The sequence below is a fragment of the Zophobas morio genome, unplaced genomic scaffold, assembly GCF_036711695.1.
Source record: "Zophobas morio isolate AGI-343-1 ecotype UQ-CSIRO unplaced genomic scaffold, CSIRO_AGI_Zmor_V1 ptg000012l, whole genome shotgun sequence".
Classification (NCBI taxonomy): Eukaryota; Metazoa; Arthropoda; class Insecta; order Coleoptera; family Tenebrionidae; genus Zophobas; species Zophobas morio.
This window is the reverse complement of record NW_026972117.1, coordinates 2339533-2358702: the sequence shown is the minus strand read 5'-3', so window position 1 is coordinate 2358702 and position 19170 is coordinate 2339533. Positions and strand designations below refer to the sequence as shown.

At 34.7% G+C, this 19170-nt stretch overlaps 1 protein-coding gene across 1 annotated transcript; it reads left to right on the top strand.

The window, feature by feature from the left end:
• Window positions 1-252: 252 nt before the first annotated feature.
• On the top strand, window positions 253-19115 carry LOC135127584 (activating transcription factor of chaperone). The gene is made up of 3 exons (XM_064054063.1): window positions 253-398; window positions 5782-6114; window positions 17981-19115. The coding sequence occupies exons 2-3, from the start codon at window positions 5886-5888 to the stop codon at window positions 18808-18810; spliced, it is 1059 nt and encodes a 352-aa protein (XP_063910133.1). The 5' UTR covers window positions 253-398; window positions 5782-5885; the 3' UTR covers window positions 18811-19115.
• The last annotated feature ends 55 nt before the right edge of the window (window positions 19116-19170 follow it).

Genomic DNA, 19170 nt, shown 5'->3' with positions numbered 1-19170 from the left:
AAGTGGATATTTTTCCAAAAATGTCCATTTTTTTTAAATTTATTGTTAATAATATAACAGAATTAACAATCAAGACAATTATATCACGCTTCGCACCAGTGTACTCCCACCCATCGTGGTCTGTTTCTCGATAACACCGTATCTTCGCATTTTACGTCATTACGCAATTCAAATCTGACGTAACCGCCCCGCCATCGCTGCGCGCATGCGCACTCCCCATCGCGTCGTCTGCGCACGTTTTCCGCTTCCGCAAACCCGACCGCCCGCCATTACTTTCTCATCAATGGATTCGTAAAGTGTATTTGTTTTCTCCTCAGCTCCACACATTGGCAAGATGTCGGTCTAGCACCAAAAGTTCTTGCACACGCAAGTGTGCCGCCACATCATATCAAAATGCAGTGAGTATTGCATTTTTAGTCAAGTTTTGGTGTGTGTGGTTGTGTAAAGTGCCGATGCCCCGTCAAGGCGATGATTTCACCATATTGTCGGTGTCGTCATTGATTTGGTCGCGCCGATTTCGCGAAATCGCCCGGTTTGGCGCTCATTAACTAATTGCTTGAATTGGATAAGTGATTGGCATTGACATATGGTGATTGTGGTTATTAAAGTTGGCATCTTGATTGGTGGTGACATATATTCACGGCCATCTGTGCTACTTAGTGGTGGACACGCCCCCTCACATGTTATTAAATTGTCAATTGTCAATTTTTTTGGTTGTAGCGGCCCGGTTTACACACGGTTAGTTATGTCTGGGTAAAAGTTGTCAGTTTCGCAAATGCTACTGGTTTATTAGGGATTCGTGACTAGTCGAAGCGTTTCTCTTTATCTACCGCGGTTGGAATAATCGATGGATTTAGAACGCTATTTATTATACAAACGGTGTAGCGGCGGCAATTGTTTTGATGTTTTATTATGGCGAGATAATGAGTCTGATACACACTGTAGAAGTTATGCCGGGGGCTATCAAGTCCAGGAAGTCGAATAGTGAGAAGTACCGTTGGGTGAAAGGTCGCAAAAAATTGCTCATTTTTGGTTGCTAATAAGTAATAAGTAATACTAATAACGGATTGGAAGTTTTCACATTGGTTGTTTGGAAACGAGGCTAATTACAGGGCTCGAACTTAGTAATTATTGATGCAATCCAGTAATACAAACACACCTTGTAATTTGCTGTTAAAATAAAAATCTATAAACGTGGAGAAATGAGGCTATTCACGATTTTTCTGGATAAGAGTGGACTATTTTTTTTTATTTTTTTCAATTTGGCAATAAAAAGTTTTATATAAATAATAAATATTTTTTGTAAAGTGTGGCCCGATGTTACGTGGCGGCAAGTTGCCAAGTGGAAGAAAAAAAAAACAAAGGTGTGATCGAAAATAACATGAATTAGAGTTGGCGGTGCCTGTTCAGTTTTAGGTGGTACTACTGTCAGTCATGGCCAAAAAACCACGAATTTTGAAAATTACAATTCTTAATACTACATATAAAGTAAAATATATAAAAATGTTAGAAGTTTAAAAAAAAATCTTTTTGTTTATTTTAGATAGCACGTTTCCAGTCTGAATAAGTTTTGTTGCCAAACAGCGTAAAACGTGTTCGTGTTGTTTGTTTGTTATTACGTACGTAAATAGCCCACTTGGCAAAGATTCAAATCTGTAGAATAAAATTTAAATTATTCAATGGTTAAAATTGGCGGGATGTCACATTCGTTTGCATTCAGGCATGCATTTTATTTAGAAAAAAAATGTTGATACTTTCTTCGTTTGACAAGCATAACAAATACAATCCAGACATCACGTGACTAGGTTCAAAAATTTCTAAGCAATTGGGTGAATGTTGGTCAAGTAAATGAGTTCACGCTTATTAACTTTTTGTTTCATTTTATGAACCGCCTGTCACGGTGTTATTCAATATGTTTTTGTAGATTTTTATTTGTGGTGACGTTATTAAATTTCTGGGAAAGATGAATAAGTAAATATTAGTTAAATGTTTTGTAATCCCTAAATCTGTGTTAGTACCTCACACAATTTCGCAGAAGTTTCTTGTGAAATTTCTGGAGTTTGATTGTTTTAATATATTTTAACTACCTTAAAACTGCACTGGTAACAATGCAAATTTTCATTTAGAGGTCAATGGAAAGTTCATTAAGGTGTAGCAAAAAATCTATGCAATTAACTTTTCGTTTTTACTTCCCGAGCGTAAGCAAAGGAAGTATTGTAATCGAGTCCGTCGGCCGACTCTCTACTTTTACGTTTTCTCGATCTTTCATGACCCCTAGAAGACGAAGAAATAGGTCTCCCATTTCCGTCTGTCTGTCCGTCCGTCTGTCCGTCTGTTGTCCCGAATTTTTATTAGACAGATAATCTCCGAAAGTACTCGACCGATTGTTGTGAAATTTTGTACTTATATTAAGAATATCATGTAGATGGTAAAACGCTAACCAAAATTTGTCTAATCATCCCCACCACTTATGCGATGACGTCACTTCAAAATTGTACATAGTAAATGGGTTTTCAATTGTATAAAATAACATAGTCCTACACGTGTAGTTTACAACTCTGAATCGACTTTTCACCCGAAACGTCCAGATTTTTGGAAAAAAAATCAAAATTATAAAACAACATTTTGAAATTTAATTTTTAATCTGCTAACCAGAATGCTTTGAAATGTTGCAGATGTTTTAAGGCTATAAAGAGCATCATAAATCTTTAGTCAAAAAATATTTGCTTATCCCCTCCAAAAACTTGATGACGTCAGCTCAAAAGTTTGTGGAATAAATCATATCTAAAATGTACAAAATATGATGAGTCTGTACTTGTGATCTATCACTCCATTCATATTTTTTGGATTTGCATATACAGGGTGACTCAAAAAAATTAATGAATGCGTAAATATATTTTATTGATTTAATCAGGAACTACAAAACCGAATGCTCTGAAATCTTGCAGATGTTTTAAGGTCATAAAGAGCATAATAAATGTTTAGTCAAAATATATTTGCTTATCCCCTCCAAAAACTTGATGACGTCAGCTCGAAAGTTTGCCGAATAAATCATATCTAAAATGTACAAAATATGCTGAGCCTGTACTTGTCATTTATCACTCCATTCATATTTTTTGGATTTGCATATACAGAGTGACTCAAAAAAATTAATGAATGCGTAAATTATTTTATTGATTTAATCAGGAACTACAAAACGGAATGCTCTGACATCTTGCAGATGTTTTAAGGTTACAAAGAGCATAATAAATGTTTAGTCAAAATATATTTGCTTATCCCCTCCAAAAACTTGATGACGTCAGCTCGAAAATTTGCCGAATAAATCATATCTAAAATGTACAAAATATGATCAGTCTGTACTTGTGATCTATCACTCCATTCATATTTTTTGGATTTGCATATACAGGGTGATTCAAGAAAATAAATGAAAGCGTAAATTTATTTTACTGATTTACTCAGGAACTACAAAACCGAATGCTTCGAAATCTTGAAGATATTTTAAAATTATCATAAGCATGGTAAATTTTTGATCAAAACGTATTTGGTCGTCCCCCCTAAAAAATTTATGATGTCACCACAAAATTTTGCTGAAAAAATCCAATCTAAAATGTGCAAAATATGGTGAGTCTCTTCTTGTGATTTATCATTCCATTCAAATTTTTTCGATTTGCATATACAGGGTGACTCAAAAAAATTAATGAATGCGTAAATTTATTTTATTGATTTAATCAGGAACTACAAAACCGAATGCTTTGAAATCTTGCAGATGTTTTAAGGTTATAAAGAGCATAATAAATTTTTAGTCAAAATATATTTGGTTATCTTCTACAAAAAACTGATGACGTCAGCTCAAAAGTTTGCCGAATAAATCGTATCTAAAATGTACAAAATATGATGAGTCTGTACTTGTGATTTATCATTCCAATCATATTTTTGGATTTGCATATGCAGGGTGACTCAAAAAAATTAATGAAGGTGTGAATTTATTTTATCGATTTAATCAGGAATTAGAAAACCGAATGCTTTGAAATCTTGGGAATATTTTAAAGTTATTATAAGCATGGTAAACCTTTGTTCAAAATGTATTTGTTCATCCCTCCTAAAAAAATTGATGACGTCACCCTTAAATTTTGCTGAATAAATCCTATCTAAAATGCAAAAAATATGATGAGTTTGTACTTGGGATTTATCATTCCATTCATATTTTTTAGATTTTCTTAAGAGGTGGTTCAAAAAAATTAATGAAGTCAATTTATTTTATTGATTAAATTAAAGGCAACACTTATTATTAGTATTACACCCCAACCAACCCAATTTGGTAGACACAAAATTTGTTAAAGGAAAAACTCGGTTGAAACATAAGGGTAGCACGCTTATTTACATCGACTTTAACATTACAGACCTGCATTTGTTTTATGCGCTCACTTGGTTCCGCGAATGTGAAATAGACATGTTTATAATCAACCAATTGTGAATTTCACCGTCAAGAATTAAAATAAAACCCAATGTTTTATATAATAAGCGGAAGTCGAAGCAATAAAACCGATGGTCGTTTTGTTTACAGTTTCTCTGTTTGACTCTCACGTATGCTGTTACGCCTGTCATCTTAAATTAAGAATGTTTATACATACACGATTTTCAGTTGCCTCTGATACGTAGGTATACGTGAGTAAATTGTTTCGTTATTTTATTGATTATTACAAATCAATATTCAAAACGACCCAATTCATTTTCCCGAAAATTTGAGAATATAATAATTTTATTCTTAGTATTACACTACATCTATCCCAACTGATATACGTGTCCTTGCAAAAATGTTGATGACGTCATCGCAATTTTTTTTTAAATTCCCACTACAAAAATGTAATGAGAAAAAAAACACAATAGGCATGCAGTCGTCAAGTTTCCGACAGCGAGGGAAGTACTGTCTAAACTCTTTAGACCAATTTTTTTTCGTTACCCAGTTTAGGAACTGTGTTATCTATGAATGACGTAATTAATTTTTGATTGAATTGTTTATGGTTTACCATGTTACTACTTTGTAATTTTTAAGAAGTACATACATAAGTACTGTTTTTAGAAGTGGATGTCTCACAAAATTAGTGCATGAAGCTTATCTCAAAAGTGTCGTAATGCCATGATTAACTTGTGTATATCAGATTTAATATTTATTCTCGCCAAAAATTTGATAATGTCAACTCAAAATATTTAGTAGATAAATCTTTATTAATGATGAACACTGTTGTTATGGGATTTTTGTTCAAAACAAAGCCTACGAAACATTACATTGTCTCTTATAAAAATAATTTTTTCGTATCACTTGTGTTTGAGCGTCATAGAACTAAGTGGCTGATTGTTGAACTTTGATCTATTGCTTAATTACCAGTGTGAACGACTTGAATTTTTTTCACTTATAGTACAACTTCAAAAAATTGAACGCATTATTTACTACAATCAGATCTAAATAATACTAATCACCTTTGGAAACAATAAACTCGCTTGACTGTTTATAAATATTTCTTACATCATTTCATGACTGTGTACAAAAATATACGTAGTGATAAAACTTAAGTACATTTCAGGTGAACATTTGTGACTTTATCTCAGTCAGAGTGTTTTTCTTTTTTACAATCACTCAAGCCACTCCCTGGCCCGTGCTCGCCAATTAATTAACGTTATCTAATATGAATATTTTTATTGTCTGCAGATAACCACTTCCTGTCTGCAATGACTTAAGTATCTTGTCCAAACTTTCTCAAACAAAATTTTTTTCGTTTCCAGAGCCACCATGGCGCTTTCCCCGCTCGCCGGATCCATATCGGCACAAGAAGCTTACTTAAACAACCTTTCCCCACCAACCCTAAGCAGCGCACCACACAACCACCATGAGTTGTGCGCCGTTTATATCATGGAAGGAGGAGCCGCTGTCACCTCTCAACACTGACGAGGTGGCATGGCTCTCCGAAGACACGTTCTATCAAACATCCCCCGAACACGATGACTGCATTAAATTTGAAGATGATTTAGTCCCTTGCGAGACCAAGGCAGAGGTCGCTTCTCTCATGCTGGAAAACTTGGAGAGTTTGATCAACCTAGATGAACTCATCAAGGAAGGTTAGTATGGAAAAGTTCGTGAGGGAAAGAGAGTTATCTCGAGTGGAATTAAAGTCAGAGTCATTCTGCGCGCTAGATTTCAAGAGGTGCGGAAGTGGGGATTTACCTTATCTGACAAGGGGAAATTGCTTTCTGTTTATTACTGTAAATTGTTTATTATGGTATTTTAATTGATTCGAAAAATTGCAAAAACGGTAATTGCGGTTGCACCTTGGTATTAAGTTTTAATGTCAGAGTAGCATTAAAGTTGATCAATTGAAGATTAATGCTCTGCGTCGATTGTTATGCAACCAACAATACACTCTCTCGTATGTAGAGTCAACCTTTTGCAGCAACAAATAAATATAAATCTATTTATACTGGCTTAAATGGAAGCTTAGCTTGAAGAAGTGAGATATCTCAGCACATTTCTTTATCTTTGTTGTAATATTTTACGTGAGCAGAGAAATTTCAACTATTGCGTCTATTAGAGCGTAAAGTTCTGCTTCGTATTTTTTTCTTTTGCATCCACAAGAAATACACAAATGGAAAGGAGTTATTAACACCTGTGTTTGATTTTGATTGGTCGTTTTTTTCCACCCGTCCGCATGAAACTCGTATGATTAAATATTTTGATGCTTACAAATTCACAAATAAACAATAAAGTCAGATGCTTTGATTGACTTATTGACGGAATAAAGTATTGAGTAATAACTAGGCTCTTGCAGCAATAATATTTTGCGTGTTTAAGACGCTATTTTGTGTTTTATTGATATCCAGAAACCTTGAAATCCGCTTCCTGAGCAGAAACATTCAAAATCCACCCAGCATCATGTGGTGTGAAAAAAATTTTTTCGTCTGTAGATTATCGCTCAAGGTCCTGATACGACTTGTTGCCACAACCACAAGGCTTTCTAGATAAATCCGTAACCTTGCTCGTTTGCAACCCTGCTACTGCAATCAGCGCACTTAATGACACATCAGTGAATTTTACGTTGATAACAGCCGGTTTTTGCGTTATTGGCAGATTTGTCGTTTATTGTCACTTCTGGGCAGTTTTTATCAGTAAGCGGATTCACGTAAAGCATTTCAATTAGTAATCGAAAACAAGACCTCGGCTACCGATAATTTGCGTTTATCGCTGCTAATTTAGTTGTTTATTACACTTTATCGTCGATTCCCTAGAAACGGCTGGACTTTCCGCGAGACATTCTGTGTTTGCAGATTATAAATAGGTGTAATCTGAAGGAGAAGCGATTAGCACGCGCTGTAAAAATGTAACGAATTTTTTAATCTTTTTCGGTGGGGAATATTGACGATTTTAATTTTTGTTGCTGGGTTCTGTTGTGTTAAGTAATGACGGACGGACTAATAAAAATCAATGTGAATTGTCCACTGAGTATTTAATAAATTCTTGATTATTAATAGGGCTATTATGAATATGTATGTGTTTATTTGCATGTAGAACCCATTTGTGTACATTAAAAAGATAATAGAAAACAATAATTTCGTATGATAATAACTAGAATTGCAATAATAATAACATGTTTCGAGTCGCAAAGTGTTAAAGCTATAAAAGTTGTTAAAAGAACGATAAACATTTACTTTTGTGGATGATTTATTGTTTTGGTGTCTTAAAATCCGAATAAAAATAAACCAACAACAAACTTGAGTTCTATTGTTTTTGATGATTTATTGGAGATAAAGTTTAAAGCACATTTAAACTAAAATTAAAACTTTGCGTAGCAAACGCTATTTAAATTTTATAAAATACATATTCCTGTACTTGTAGGTTATGGACCCGCCTTGATCGTTTACCCTAGGCATCAAAATTTCGCAAAAAAATCCAAATTTGTACATATTTATATGATTTCTCAGGGATCACTTTTTTTTCTTACACTGTGACTGGTATTATCTATATCTTACAGAGCTTATTATAAACTAAGTAAAACTTCGTAAAAGCAAATGTTTTGTGAGGTACTTCACGAGCGAGGGAAGTTCTGTCAAAATAAACTTGGACCAATTTGTCTCAAGATATATAGTCTCTGAAATACTACAATCCGCTTAAACAGTCGCAAAGATTTACAACTGTGGGTTTGCCTTATTTGCTTGCCATATAACCTTGTAGTATTTCGGAGACTATACATTTAAAATAAAAAAAAGTGTCACTGATATTTTACGATTATTAAGAAGAACAAGATAAGTCTAAGCATAAATAGTCACTTTATAATTATTATACGGTGCAATGAAAAATTTTAACAGGTGTGAACTGCTTTTAAAAAAGCCCTAAATGAACTTAATTGAAAAATCGAACAATAGGATAAGTGAAAGATTGGAATGTCGATAAAATGAGAAATCACAAAATTTTAAAAATTGAAAAATCGAAAAATCAAAGATTTTAAAAAACGAAAAATGGAAATCCGATAAATCGAAAGATCGTGGTATGGAAACATGAAAAAATTTTAAATTCAAAAAATCGGGGGAGTGAATAATCACAAAACTGATTCATGTTTTAGTTACAAAATAAGAAATCGAAAAAGTCGAAAATTAAAAAAAAAAGAAATTTCAAAAACCTGAAAAATTAAAGAATTGAAAAATTGAAAATCGAAAGTTCGAGAAGTCGAACAACGCCAAAAATTCAAAAATCGAAAAATTGAAAAACCCAAAATTTGATAATCGAAACAGCAAAAAATCGAAAATTCTAAAGTTTTGAATATCGGAAAATTGGGTCCAAATTTTGAAAAATTTAAAAACTGAAATGTCAAAAACTTGAATAGAAAAATCGGAAAAAATTGAATAATCGGAGAATTGAAAAATCCCAAAACTGATTCATGTTTTAGTTACAAAATAAGAAATCGAAAAAGTCGAAAATTAAAAAAAAAATGAAATTTCAAAAACCTGAAAAATTGAATTGAAAAACTGAAAATCGAAACGACGACAAATCGAACAACGCCAAAAATTCAAAAATCGAAACAGCAAAAAATCGAAAATTCTAAAATTTTAAATATCGGAAAATTGGCTCCAAATTTTGAAAAATTCAAAAACTGAAATGTTGAAAACTTGATGAATAGAAAAATCGGAAAAAATTGAATAACCGGGGATTGAAAAATCCCAAAACGGATTCATGTTTTAGTTGCAAAATAAGAAATCGAAAAAGTCGAAAATATAAAAAAACTTAAATTTCAAAAACCTGAAAAATTGAATGGAAAAACTGAAAATCGAAACGTCGACAAATCGAACAACGCCAAAAATTAAAAAATCGTAACATCAAAAAATCGAAAATTCTAAAGTTTTAAATATCGGAAAATTGGCTCCAAATTTTGAAAAATTCAAAAACTGAAATGTCGAAAACTTAATGAATAGAAAAATAGGAAAAAATTGAATAATCGGGGTTGAAAAATCCCAAAACTGAATCATGTTTTAGTTACAAAATAAGAAATCGAAAAAGTCGAACATTAAAAAAAAGAAATTCAAAAACTTGAAAAATTGAATTGAAAAACTGAAAATCGAAACAACGAGAAATCGAACAACGCCAAAAATTCAAAAATCGAAAATTCAAAATCTGAAATGTCGAAAACTTGATGAATAGAAAAATTGTAAAAAATTGAATAATCGGGGGATTGAAAAATCCTAAAACGGATTCATGTTTTAGTTGCAAAATAAGAAATCGAAAAAATCGAAAATTTAAAAAAATTGAGATTTCAAAAACCTGAAAAATTGAATTGAAAAACTGAAGATCGAACCGTCGACAAAAATCGAAACAGCAAAAAATCGAAAATTTTAAATATCGGAAAATTAGGACCAAATTTTGAAAACTTCAAAAACTGAAATGTCGAAAACTTGATGAATAGAAAAATCGAAAAATGAAAAATCAAAAAAAAAATCGAAAAGTCGAACATTGAAAAAAATTTATAAATCAAAAAACTGAAACTCGAAGAATTGAGAAATCGAATAATCCAAAATCGAGAAATAAGAAATCCCAAAACTGATACGAAAAACTGAGAAATCGAAAATTGAAAGACGAGAATTCCAGAAATTGAAAAATCGAAAGGTTGTTTTACAATTTTGATTTTTTTCCCGAAAATTTGTATTCATAAACCACAAGTGTACGTTATTTTATAAAATTTAAATAACATCTACTATTGTAAAATTTGGAGTCATTTCACTGTTGGTTTTTCTAGAGAAACATTCTTCAACAATCATTGTGATCTAGTTCTAACTGTTCTAACCGATAATCAATCGTTTATCATCATTTTGATACTTATCCAGATGTATATCATCAGTACAATTTGATTGTTAGATTATCTAAAAATATAACAAGCAGTTTAACTTTTTAAAGACGTCCTCATACCACGAGCCAGAGTTTTCTGGTTATTTTTCGTTTTTTTGAGAGTTTTCTTAATAATTAGTGGATTTTGTTTTCGATAGCCAATTTTAAATTTGATTCTTGATAACGAATTGAATTTGGAGGACTTCCACAGTTGTAGTTGAAATTCCTGGAACTCCATTCTTGCAGGAATTTTCAGCTTCTTTTGATGACATCTTTTCTTTAGAAGATTTCTATGAACAATAACCTGAATAAAAGTAGTCAACGAACCAAGAAATAGGAATCTGTTTTTGAGGGGTCGAGCGGTCACTCGTCGAAGAAAACAATCTGGAATAAACATAAACATCCTCTCCATAAAATTTCGTACCCCGACGTTATCATTAAGGCCAGTCCGCTATCTAAAAAAAGCGCAACACTGATCTTTGCCCCCTCCTCTCTCTATAAATCCTCCATCGCGTCGATTTCCCTCAGTCGGGAAACCCGTGTCCGTTCTTCGGACTCCGTTTCCACCGTTTTCCGCATCTCGAACAAAAATCGCCTCGTTATCACATCGTCGGCGATCACATGGTGTCCACGTCTCCTGGTGGGGATACTTGAGGGACGACCAGTCACCACTTCGCCAGTCAAATCCGCTCCATTCCGTCGAGTAGACGTCGTTTTCGCCGAACCGCAGCATTCCGAATTCCAACCCAACCGTGCCCCATTTTTCGCACGCATTCGAGTTCGGGAAAAGTGTACTAAAGGCGGCCGACTCCTGATGATTTTTCGTACAAATGATCAGTGGCGTGCGTAGCATGAAGTGCAGCTACCATTACACGTGGAACCGGGAAATTGTGTTCAACTCACAGAAGTTGGTGAAGAGACGTTGAATTAGCACCGGAGTGCCGAAAAGTCCCTTGACGACGCCGACGTTTTCTCTCTCTTTCTGTCTCTGTCTTTTTTACTCTTCCACTGCCATTGGAATTGTTGACTTTCTGTGTTTGATAGTTGGTGACCTCTGCCAATCAGCGTAATGGCTGTTTGCTATGGTAGGTTGGAGCTGGGGGAGATGCATCAACGTGATGGGGGGGAAAATACCTGCTTGAGTGCGAATTTGGTTATGAGTTGCGTTGTTATGTCACTAGGAGATATGAAATTTTCAAAAAATGACACTCTAATCGAGTGAAAGTTGTAAATATTTTAATGTGGTACTGATAACATATGTCGTGGTCTAAAACTTGTTGCTTATTATCACTATCAAGTTGTCCGGTTTGTACAAACAGGATTAAGAATGCGGCTTGCTTCTCTATAGTAAAACAAAACTGGCTTCTGAGAATAAAACAATTATGATGAGTCGTATGGGTTATTCCGTGTAGAGTGGAGCAGGTTAATGTGATTATATTTGGACACGTTCCCAAAAAATTACGATTATCGAGACCAGGTTATTCGGTGTTTGTTTTCTTATCAAAAACACGTTTCGAAATTTATCACTTTTAAATTCGTTACCATTTTGAATATTGTAATGATATTTTTTCCACGTTGACTTAATAATTATCGGAAATGGAAATTTTACTACGAAACACGAAATTTCCAAAGACGTAGCAAAATTGTAAGAAACGTTTTTAATTATTAAAGAGAAACTTGATTCCAGACATTCATAACCATTTTCGTTTTCAAATCTCTTTCAGAAAAAAACTATAGAAAAACTTATTACATGTTGCTGTGTCAATCGATTATAGTACAATTTATTAAAATTAGAATTTTGAATCTATAAGCTCTGCATCAAAAATTTTTTCCGGCTCATTATTGCTCGTGAATCACCCTGTATATAATGCCAACAATATAGTCATTTATAGATTTTTTTAAATCAATTGATTCGATTCACCCAATGTCTTTTAATTCCATGTAGTTGGGTGGTTTAGGACGACGTCAGCTAGGTGGCGGCAATGTTGGCTGCGTTTTCGGCTGAATGTATTCACGATTGTAATTAAAAAAAAAATGATATGGCTGTAATTACGAATATGGAAATGAAAAAGTTGGTAATCATTATCAAGTTGTAAGAAATAATGTACAAAAAAGAAAAGTTATTAATTCGCTTTTTTCCTAGATTGTTGTTTATAATGTTAATTCCAGAAATTTCAAGTCACCATTTTCTCACAGGAACACCTGATGTCAACAAATGATTCAGAGAGCTGTTTAAAAAAACACAAACAGAGTTATAAATTTTTATGCATTCTAAATATGTACTGTCACTAAATGTACCAGGAGATATATTAATTACTCTTGGACCTGGACGATTTCCCATCAATATTATTTTCTTTCTTTCTTTTAGATAAAATATCGTGACCATTATTTAACTTCTAATCATTTATGAAAAACCAAAAATTGGCAGGTCTAAGGTGAGATCCTTGCTGAACTCCAAAAATCGCATAATAGGAAGAACATTATAAATCGTGACCAACCGCCACTCTTGATATATTATTAGCATTTTTTACACTTATAACAGCGTCTCGCTACTAAATTGCATACCATTGGAACTTTCGTTTTTGATAATCAGTGACCTCCACCGATCAACATAATTGCTATTTGTAATGGAAATACATCATCTTAATGGGTGTTTGCCGACAAAATATTCTAAAAAAAATCGAAATCTGATATTTTGGTCGTGATTTATGTTGTTGCATCATTCGCCGAATTTTGAAAAAGCGCCGATATTATTTAGATCGCAATCAAGTGAAAGTGACAAATATTCTAATCTGGCAACACATGTCACGGTTTGTTTGCTTAATAAGACGCCAATTTTAACAGTTTTTTATTGCACCATTAATTCGTTGTTATTTTTTTATGTTTCCAAAAGTTAGTAATATTTATTTTTTACAACTCGAGGCACTTGACCCGTGGAATACCCATATTCGTTCGAAGAATCAGTGAAAAAGCCACTGACTCGACCAATTATCGTCCCGCTAACAAGCTGCGAAAGTCGTGTTTTTAACTTTCAGTAAAACGCCCGAAGAAACGACAACTGCTAATTATCCGTCTTTAAATAAACGCAATGTCGGTAGGTCACTGGTATATCCGCACTCGTTGCCCTTGCATTGCAAATCGCACGGTATGAAAATCATGAATCGTGTTTTTTTATTGTCCATCGTTGTCTTATCTCCGAAAATCTCGACGAAGCCCTCAAACGTCTAACGTCAATCTCTATTTTTGTAAAGGCTAACAACTCCGATAAATTTCGTCAGAAAGAGGCGCGCTTAAAGTCAAATTGCACTCGAGCGAAAAAAAAAATCGAGTGAGACATGTAGATCTTGTTAAAATTGTGCTAGATCATGTTATTTATTTTCATTATAGGGGATTTTGAGTTAAGTGCGCCAGATAAGTAGGTAATTACTTTCTGAATACGACAATGTAGATGTAGATTGCGATAGACGAGTACGAATGTGAGATCGAGTAAACGGATTCATTCATGAAATATTTTTATGGTTTAGGAGGGTTCTTTGCCGCTGATGGTATGGCTAAAATTTCGAAATTTTGTGTTAGTGGGTTGTGGAAAAAATATGAAGTAAGTTTTTTGTTTTTCCAAATTTTTTAAACTGTGGTTTTAAAGGAAGATCCTGTATACATTTTTCAATGTGAAATGTTTCAATTTTTCTGTTTTCAGTTTTTCAATTTTTTGTATGTGTCGACTTTTTGTTTCTTCATTTCTTCAGTTTGCAATCTTCCGATTTTTTAGTTTTTCGAATTTTCAACTTCGAACCAAAAAAATGACAAAATTGTAGAATTGAGGAAACGAAAGAGTATAGAATGAAAACTTTGAAAAATCTAAAAATTGGAAATCAAGAACTTGAAGAATTGAAGAAACAAAAAATTGAAAAATCGAAAGATTAAAAATTAAGAAACTAAAAAATGGAAAATGAAGGTCGTAATATACACAGAAAATTTGACAACAATCGATCCAGTAGTTATGAGAGATTGTGTCTAATGAAAATTAATACAGACGACAATGGAAAATGCATAGAAAAACTAAGTTGTTATTCAAAAAGGTGATGACATAATTTTGATAACACCAACCACAAATTTATTTTTTTTTAAGTATCTAATTCAAAAGAAAAATGTAAAACTGGTGTTACCGCATGAAAACAGACTTCCTCAAGTGAAAAATGCAGTGTAAATGCCTAAACCACAAATCACACATGGAATATTATGGTTATCACAACAAAAACCAACTGGTTTTAATTTTAAACAAATACGTAATTTTTCATAGTTATTGCGAAAACGCAAACACAGAGCAAAAATAGCTCAGTAAAACTCAGCACCCATTAACATATTTCTTAAAAATAAACGAATACATATTTTGTAATCGGCTTGTATCAATCTGGTCGTTGCCCACATAAGGCAAACCCAATCACTCATTCAAATCACTCCCGACGAAATTAACATTCTCTGTAGTACACTCGTAGTCTTCCCACTGCACTCAACTCGAGTGTTTAGACACAATAGCCCCTCGGAATTTTCCAGCATTGCTCAGCATCGTTTAATTAAGGATTAAAACAATTATCTCAAAAAAGTCGAGAACCTATTGAACGATGAATAAACATATTTCGTTTCCGCTTAGAAAACAACGTTATCTACCGACCTATTTACGACACTCCATTAAACAGATATATATGGAACGAGGCCCCTTTTTCGTCCAAAAAATGAAGACCGAAGGGTCACGTTGAGCGTTTTCAATGTCTTTGTGAATGTTGGGCGTTTGTCGTTACGCACGGCCGAATCGAGGTAATCTGGTCGCCGTAACAACAACTTAGTCGCGATTAATTTATTATTATTAGTCTTGCTTAAGGAATTAATTAAAAAGTGTTTGCCAAGAGTGCGCATACTTTGCATAGACCGAGCCGACGTCGAGTCCACCTTTCGTTTTCGATTTTTCGGCACAGAAATGGAGATAAAGCAGCCTCGTTCCGACTATCTAATCGGGACGGGTCAGAGTTGAGACTTACTTAAACAATTATTTTAGAAAAATGTGACTGATACGGGAAATAATCCGGTTTTCGATGTTTTCGCTGGACGGAGATAAGGCTAAAAATATTCAATTATGCACAAATCGGAAAGGAGTTAAATTTAGTATTGCATGTCGATAATGATTTTAATCGTAGCAAAAAATGAAAAATCAAAAAGCGTGAAGTTGCGAAGTCGTAGGACAACAAAAGAGCAAACACGCAAACCCTTTCTGTAAAGACTGTCACTAGAGGGCGCAACGGGAATCAGGATTAAATATACAGATTTATGTTACGCCGTACATTTTCCTTTCAAAGTCCATAAAAAATTCCGTAACGATTATAATATCGTTCGAACAACTTTCATACACGCCCATTTCTTAACCATTAGTTTCTCTCCGATTAAAATTCAAATATTGTAATATTTCGAAAATGGGTAATTTTAATCGAAACAAAAAAACAGCGTAATAAAGCATTTAATTTAAATTGCTTTGTATCCTTGGTTGTAATTTTTATCGCAAGCCATAAATATTTGCAAGTGAAATAGATACCGATCACTGATTTTATTATGAATAGTTATTTCTATTGTAATGAAATTGTTGATGGCATTTTTCGCATTTTTGTCTGTACTGCGTCGCATCTGCTGGTCCCTTCACTCTTTCTCTGCTAGGACACAAATTCGACTTTCTATCTACTACACTCACATTTTTTTCGTATCAATTTTATTCTGTCACGTTGTTTGAATAATTAGCTAGTGGGTGACCTCCAGCAGGTGACACACCCAAAAATCGCACAATATGTTCATTATAGTTCACGCCATGGAAACAATACTCGAAGCGTAATAAGAATAAGGTTTAAAAAAAAATTATAATGAGTAAACAAGTGTCTATCGTTTAATTGGTATTTTTCTTTGATATCGACAGTCTGGTGCATTTACATTACAAATAAGCGTGTCACAAAGAAATAAATCCAGAGCGATAAATACATTTTGTGATAATGTGATTAATGCTTGGCGTTTAGTGCCTGCATACATTTCCTGTGTTGTTTTAATGCGCTGCAAGGACGGCAATAATACTTTCACTGTGTGACGTAACGAGGACGTGTGCCGGTGCACACCCTGTATATTTTAATACCACTTTCTTCGATGCGTTCTTGTATTTGTTTTTTGTTTGATCATTAAGTGACAGCTTTCTATTATTCAACATGTCATTAAATCTAGTTTTTTTTTCGTCACCTCCACTTATTTAGTTGTGTCGTTGTTTCCAAAAATTTTAAATGCGGTGTCCTTAAACTTATATAATGTTCTGAAAACCGCTACATTAAAAAAAACTCGCTCATCGCATTCATTCAGAACTCGTTAAAATCTGTACGAATTTCGTAGTTTTAGTGTCACCGGCGAACTAGGATAGACATTGACCTTTTCGAAAAGGAAATAGTATTCAGATTGACTAAGAAAAAAATTTGCATGTATGATGATCAATAAATAATCTTAAATTCAAATTTGTAAAATTAAAGTAATGAAGTGAGTTACCTTGAACACCGAATTTAGTTTAATTGAAAATATCAGCGCGCCCGGTAATAGCTACAAGATAATATCGATGTTTTGTTGTTATGTCAATAAATGCAGATCACTTCGATAAAAACAATGCATTCTCAAGGTTCAAAATGAACCTGATTTTTAACTTTTTCCATGAACTTCGGTTCTGTTTGGCTTGTTTAGGCAACCAAAATTACACCGGTAGTAAAATGGACCAACTAGGATTTAAAAATGTGACAGTTTCCAAAATTTTGAATTTTGCTGGTGGCTATTAATGATTGCGATGAGTTTGTCAGGTTGGCAACATATTAAAATTTTATGGTGGCATACCTGATTGTCAAAATGAAATTTATTAGGCGCGCTTTTGTCAAAGTTAACAACAATGGACTGACATGTAAACATTGCTGCCAATAATCCAAAATTACTGATACAAAAATCGTGTGTCGATGTTAATTGGACAAATAAATTCCAGAACGACCAAACTATCAACTTGGACTTGTTTGATTAGTAGTTCAGGGGCGATGGAAATTTTGTCTAATAACATGAAAAACAGAAAAATTATAAACTTGTCAGTGTTTACTTGGTATTTATTTATCTTGGCAAATACAGGTGTTAAAATTTGATATATTAAAGATCAAGATTGTGATTAATAAACCTACTAACAGTGCTAAGAAAAGATCTTTCGGAAATAGAATTCAATATTTTCTATCTTTTTTAAAAATGGAAGTACACAATTACGGAGATACATAATTAGGGGAAGTATTGGCTGCGGTTTCGACTATGTATATATAGGTTCGTAATTACAAAAAATCTCGATACAGCCTGTTTTATTTGAAAAGTTAACGACACAATAGATGATGGGTTTTCCAAATCTTGCTCAGTATGTTTTTCTAATTATAAACGCCAAAGTCGAGCCCCCATCTAAATCAGTCTCCGAACTCCACGTCACGTCGCTCCCAATCGTATTGTTGTCGTCCAGTCCAATTGACCCCAATCCAACAACTTGACCCCCGTCGCACGTCACAACTAATCCCCTTTCTGTTTCAGAACCTTTCCTTCTCGACGAGAAGATGCTACCAATCCTGGAAGATGTGGAGCCCCCTCGTGCCATAGAAGTCCCCATTGCTCCCCCCTCGAAAATCGAGTACGTCCGTACCCCCGACACCCAGTTCCTCCTTAAAGAATTCGAGACCGTCTACGACGTGGTCGAATTCACCCATGAAACCCTCACCCCGCCCCAGAGCCCACCCGGCGACCAGAAGATCCTCACCACCCTCGAACCCCTTCTCCACTCCTCTTATGCCTCCCTTGCGGATAAGCAAATCTACCCAGTACCTGAGAAGCCTCTTCTGCCCAATGTGCTCGCGTACCGGCCCCCGGCCGCGCTCCCCGACTACCCGCAGACCCCCACGCCGCAGCCCGACATCGCCCACGAGCTGGCCGTGGTGGACGAGCTGGTGCGGACGCGCGTGGAGGACATGCAATGGAGCAGCGGCCCCTCGTCGCCGAACAGCAACAGCAGCAGCGGCAGCAGCAACTTCGGGGACTGCTCCTCGGACGACCCCGAGTGGATGCCCGAGCCCGTGGAGAATTACGAGGGCGCGGGGCCCGTGAAGGCGGCCCGGAAGAGGAGCAAGCCCTACTCGCGCACTTCTCCCGTCGATAAGAAATCCAGGAAAAAGGAGCAAAATAAGAACGCGGCGACGCGTTACAGGATGAAGAAAAAGGCGGAAGTGGAAGTCATCCTCGGCGAGGAGAAGGAGCTGTCCGTGAAGAACGAGAAGTTGGAAGGAGATATCAAGGACATGCAACGCGAGATTAAGTACTTGAAGGGGCTGATGCGTGATCTCTTTAAAGCTAAGGGACTTATCAACTAACAAACACAATTGGCAACATTTTTACTGCTTTTTTCTATGTCTATGTTTACCTTTAAGGCTTTTTTATATTTTTTCTCTGATTATAGGATAGTCATCACTCCGATGTTTGATAGATCGTTGTCAAGTAGGAAGGATGTTTAAGTGTGTATCGTACTTTTAAGTTAACGTAAAATAGGCGGAAAAAGGGTGTGCTTGATTTAGGGACACCCTTTTTCCATATTTTTAAGTGATTACTGCTCATTTAAGTCTCTTTTTAACACTGTAGGTATAGATGTATGAATTTACTAATAAAGGATCATTTTTTAGGTGGGCACGAATGTGTCTGGTTTTTTTATTGCCTGGATAGTAAACTTTTCGTCG

Excerpts from the sequence above, each read along its gene's own strand:
- LOC135127584 (XM_064054063.1), top strand. The coding sequence starts at position 5,886 with ATGAGTTGTGCGCCGTTTATATCATGGAAGGAGGAGCCGCTGTCACCT. Across the intron at positions 6,115-17,980 it reads AGATGAACTCATCAAGGAAG|AACCTTTCCTTCTCGACGAG; the intron begins GTTAGTATGGAA and ends TTTCTGTTTCAG.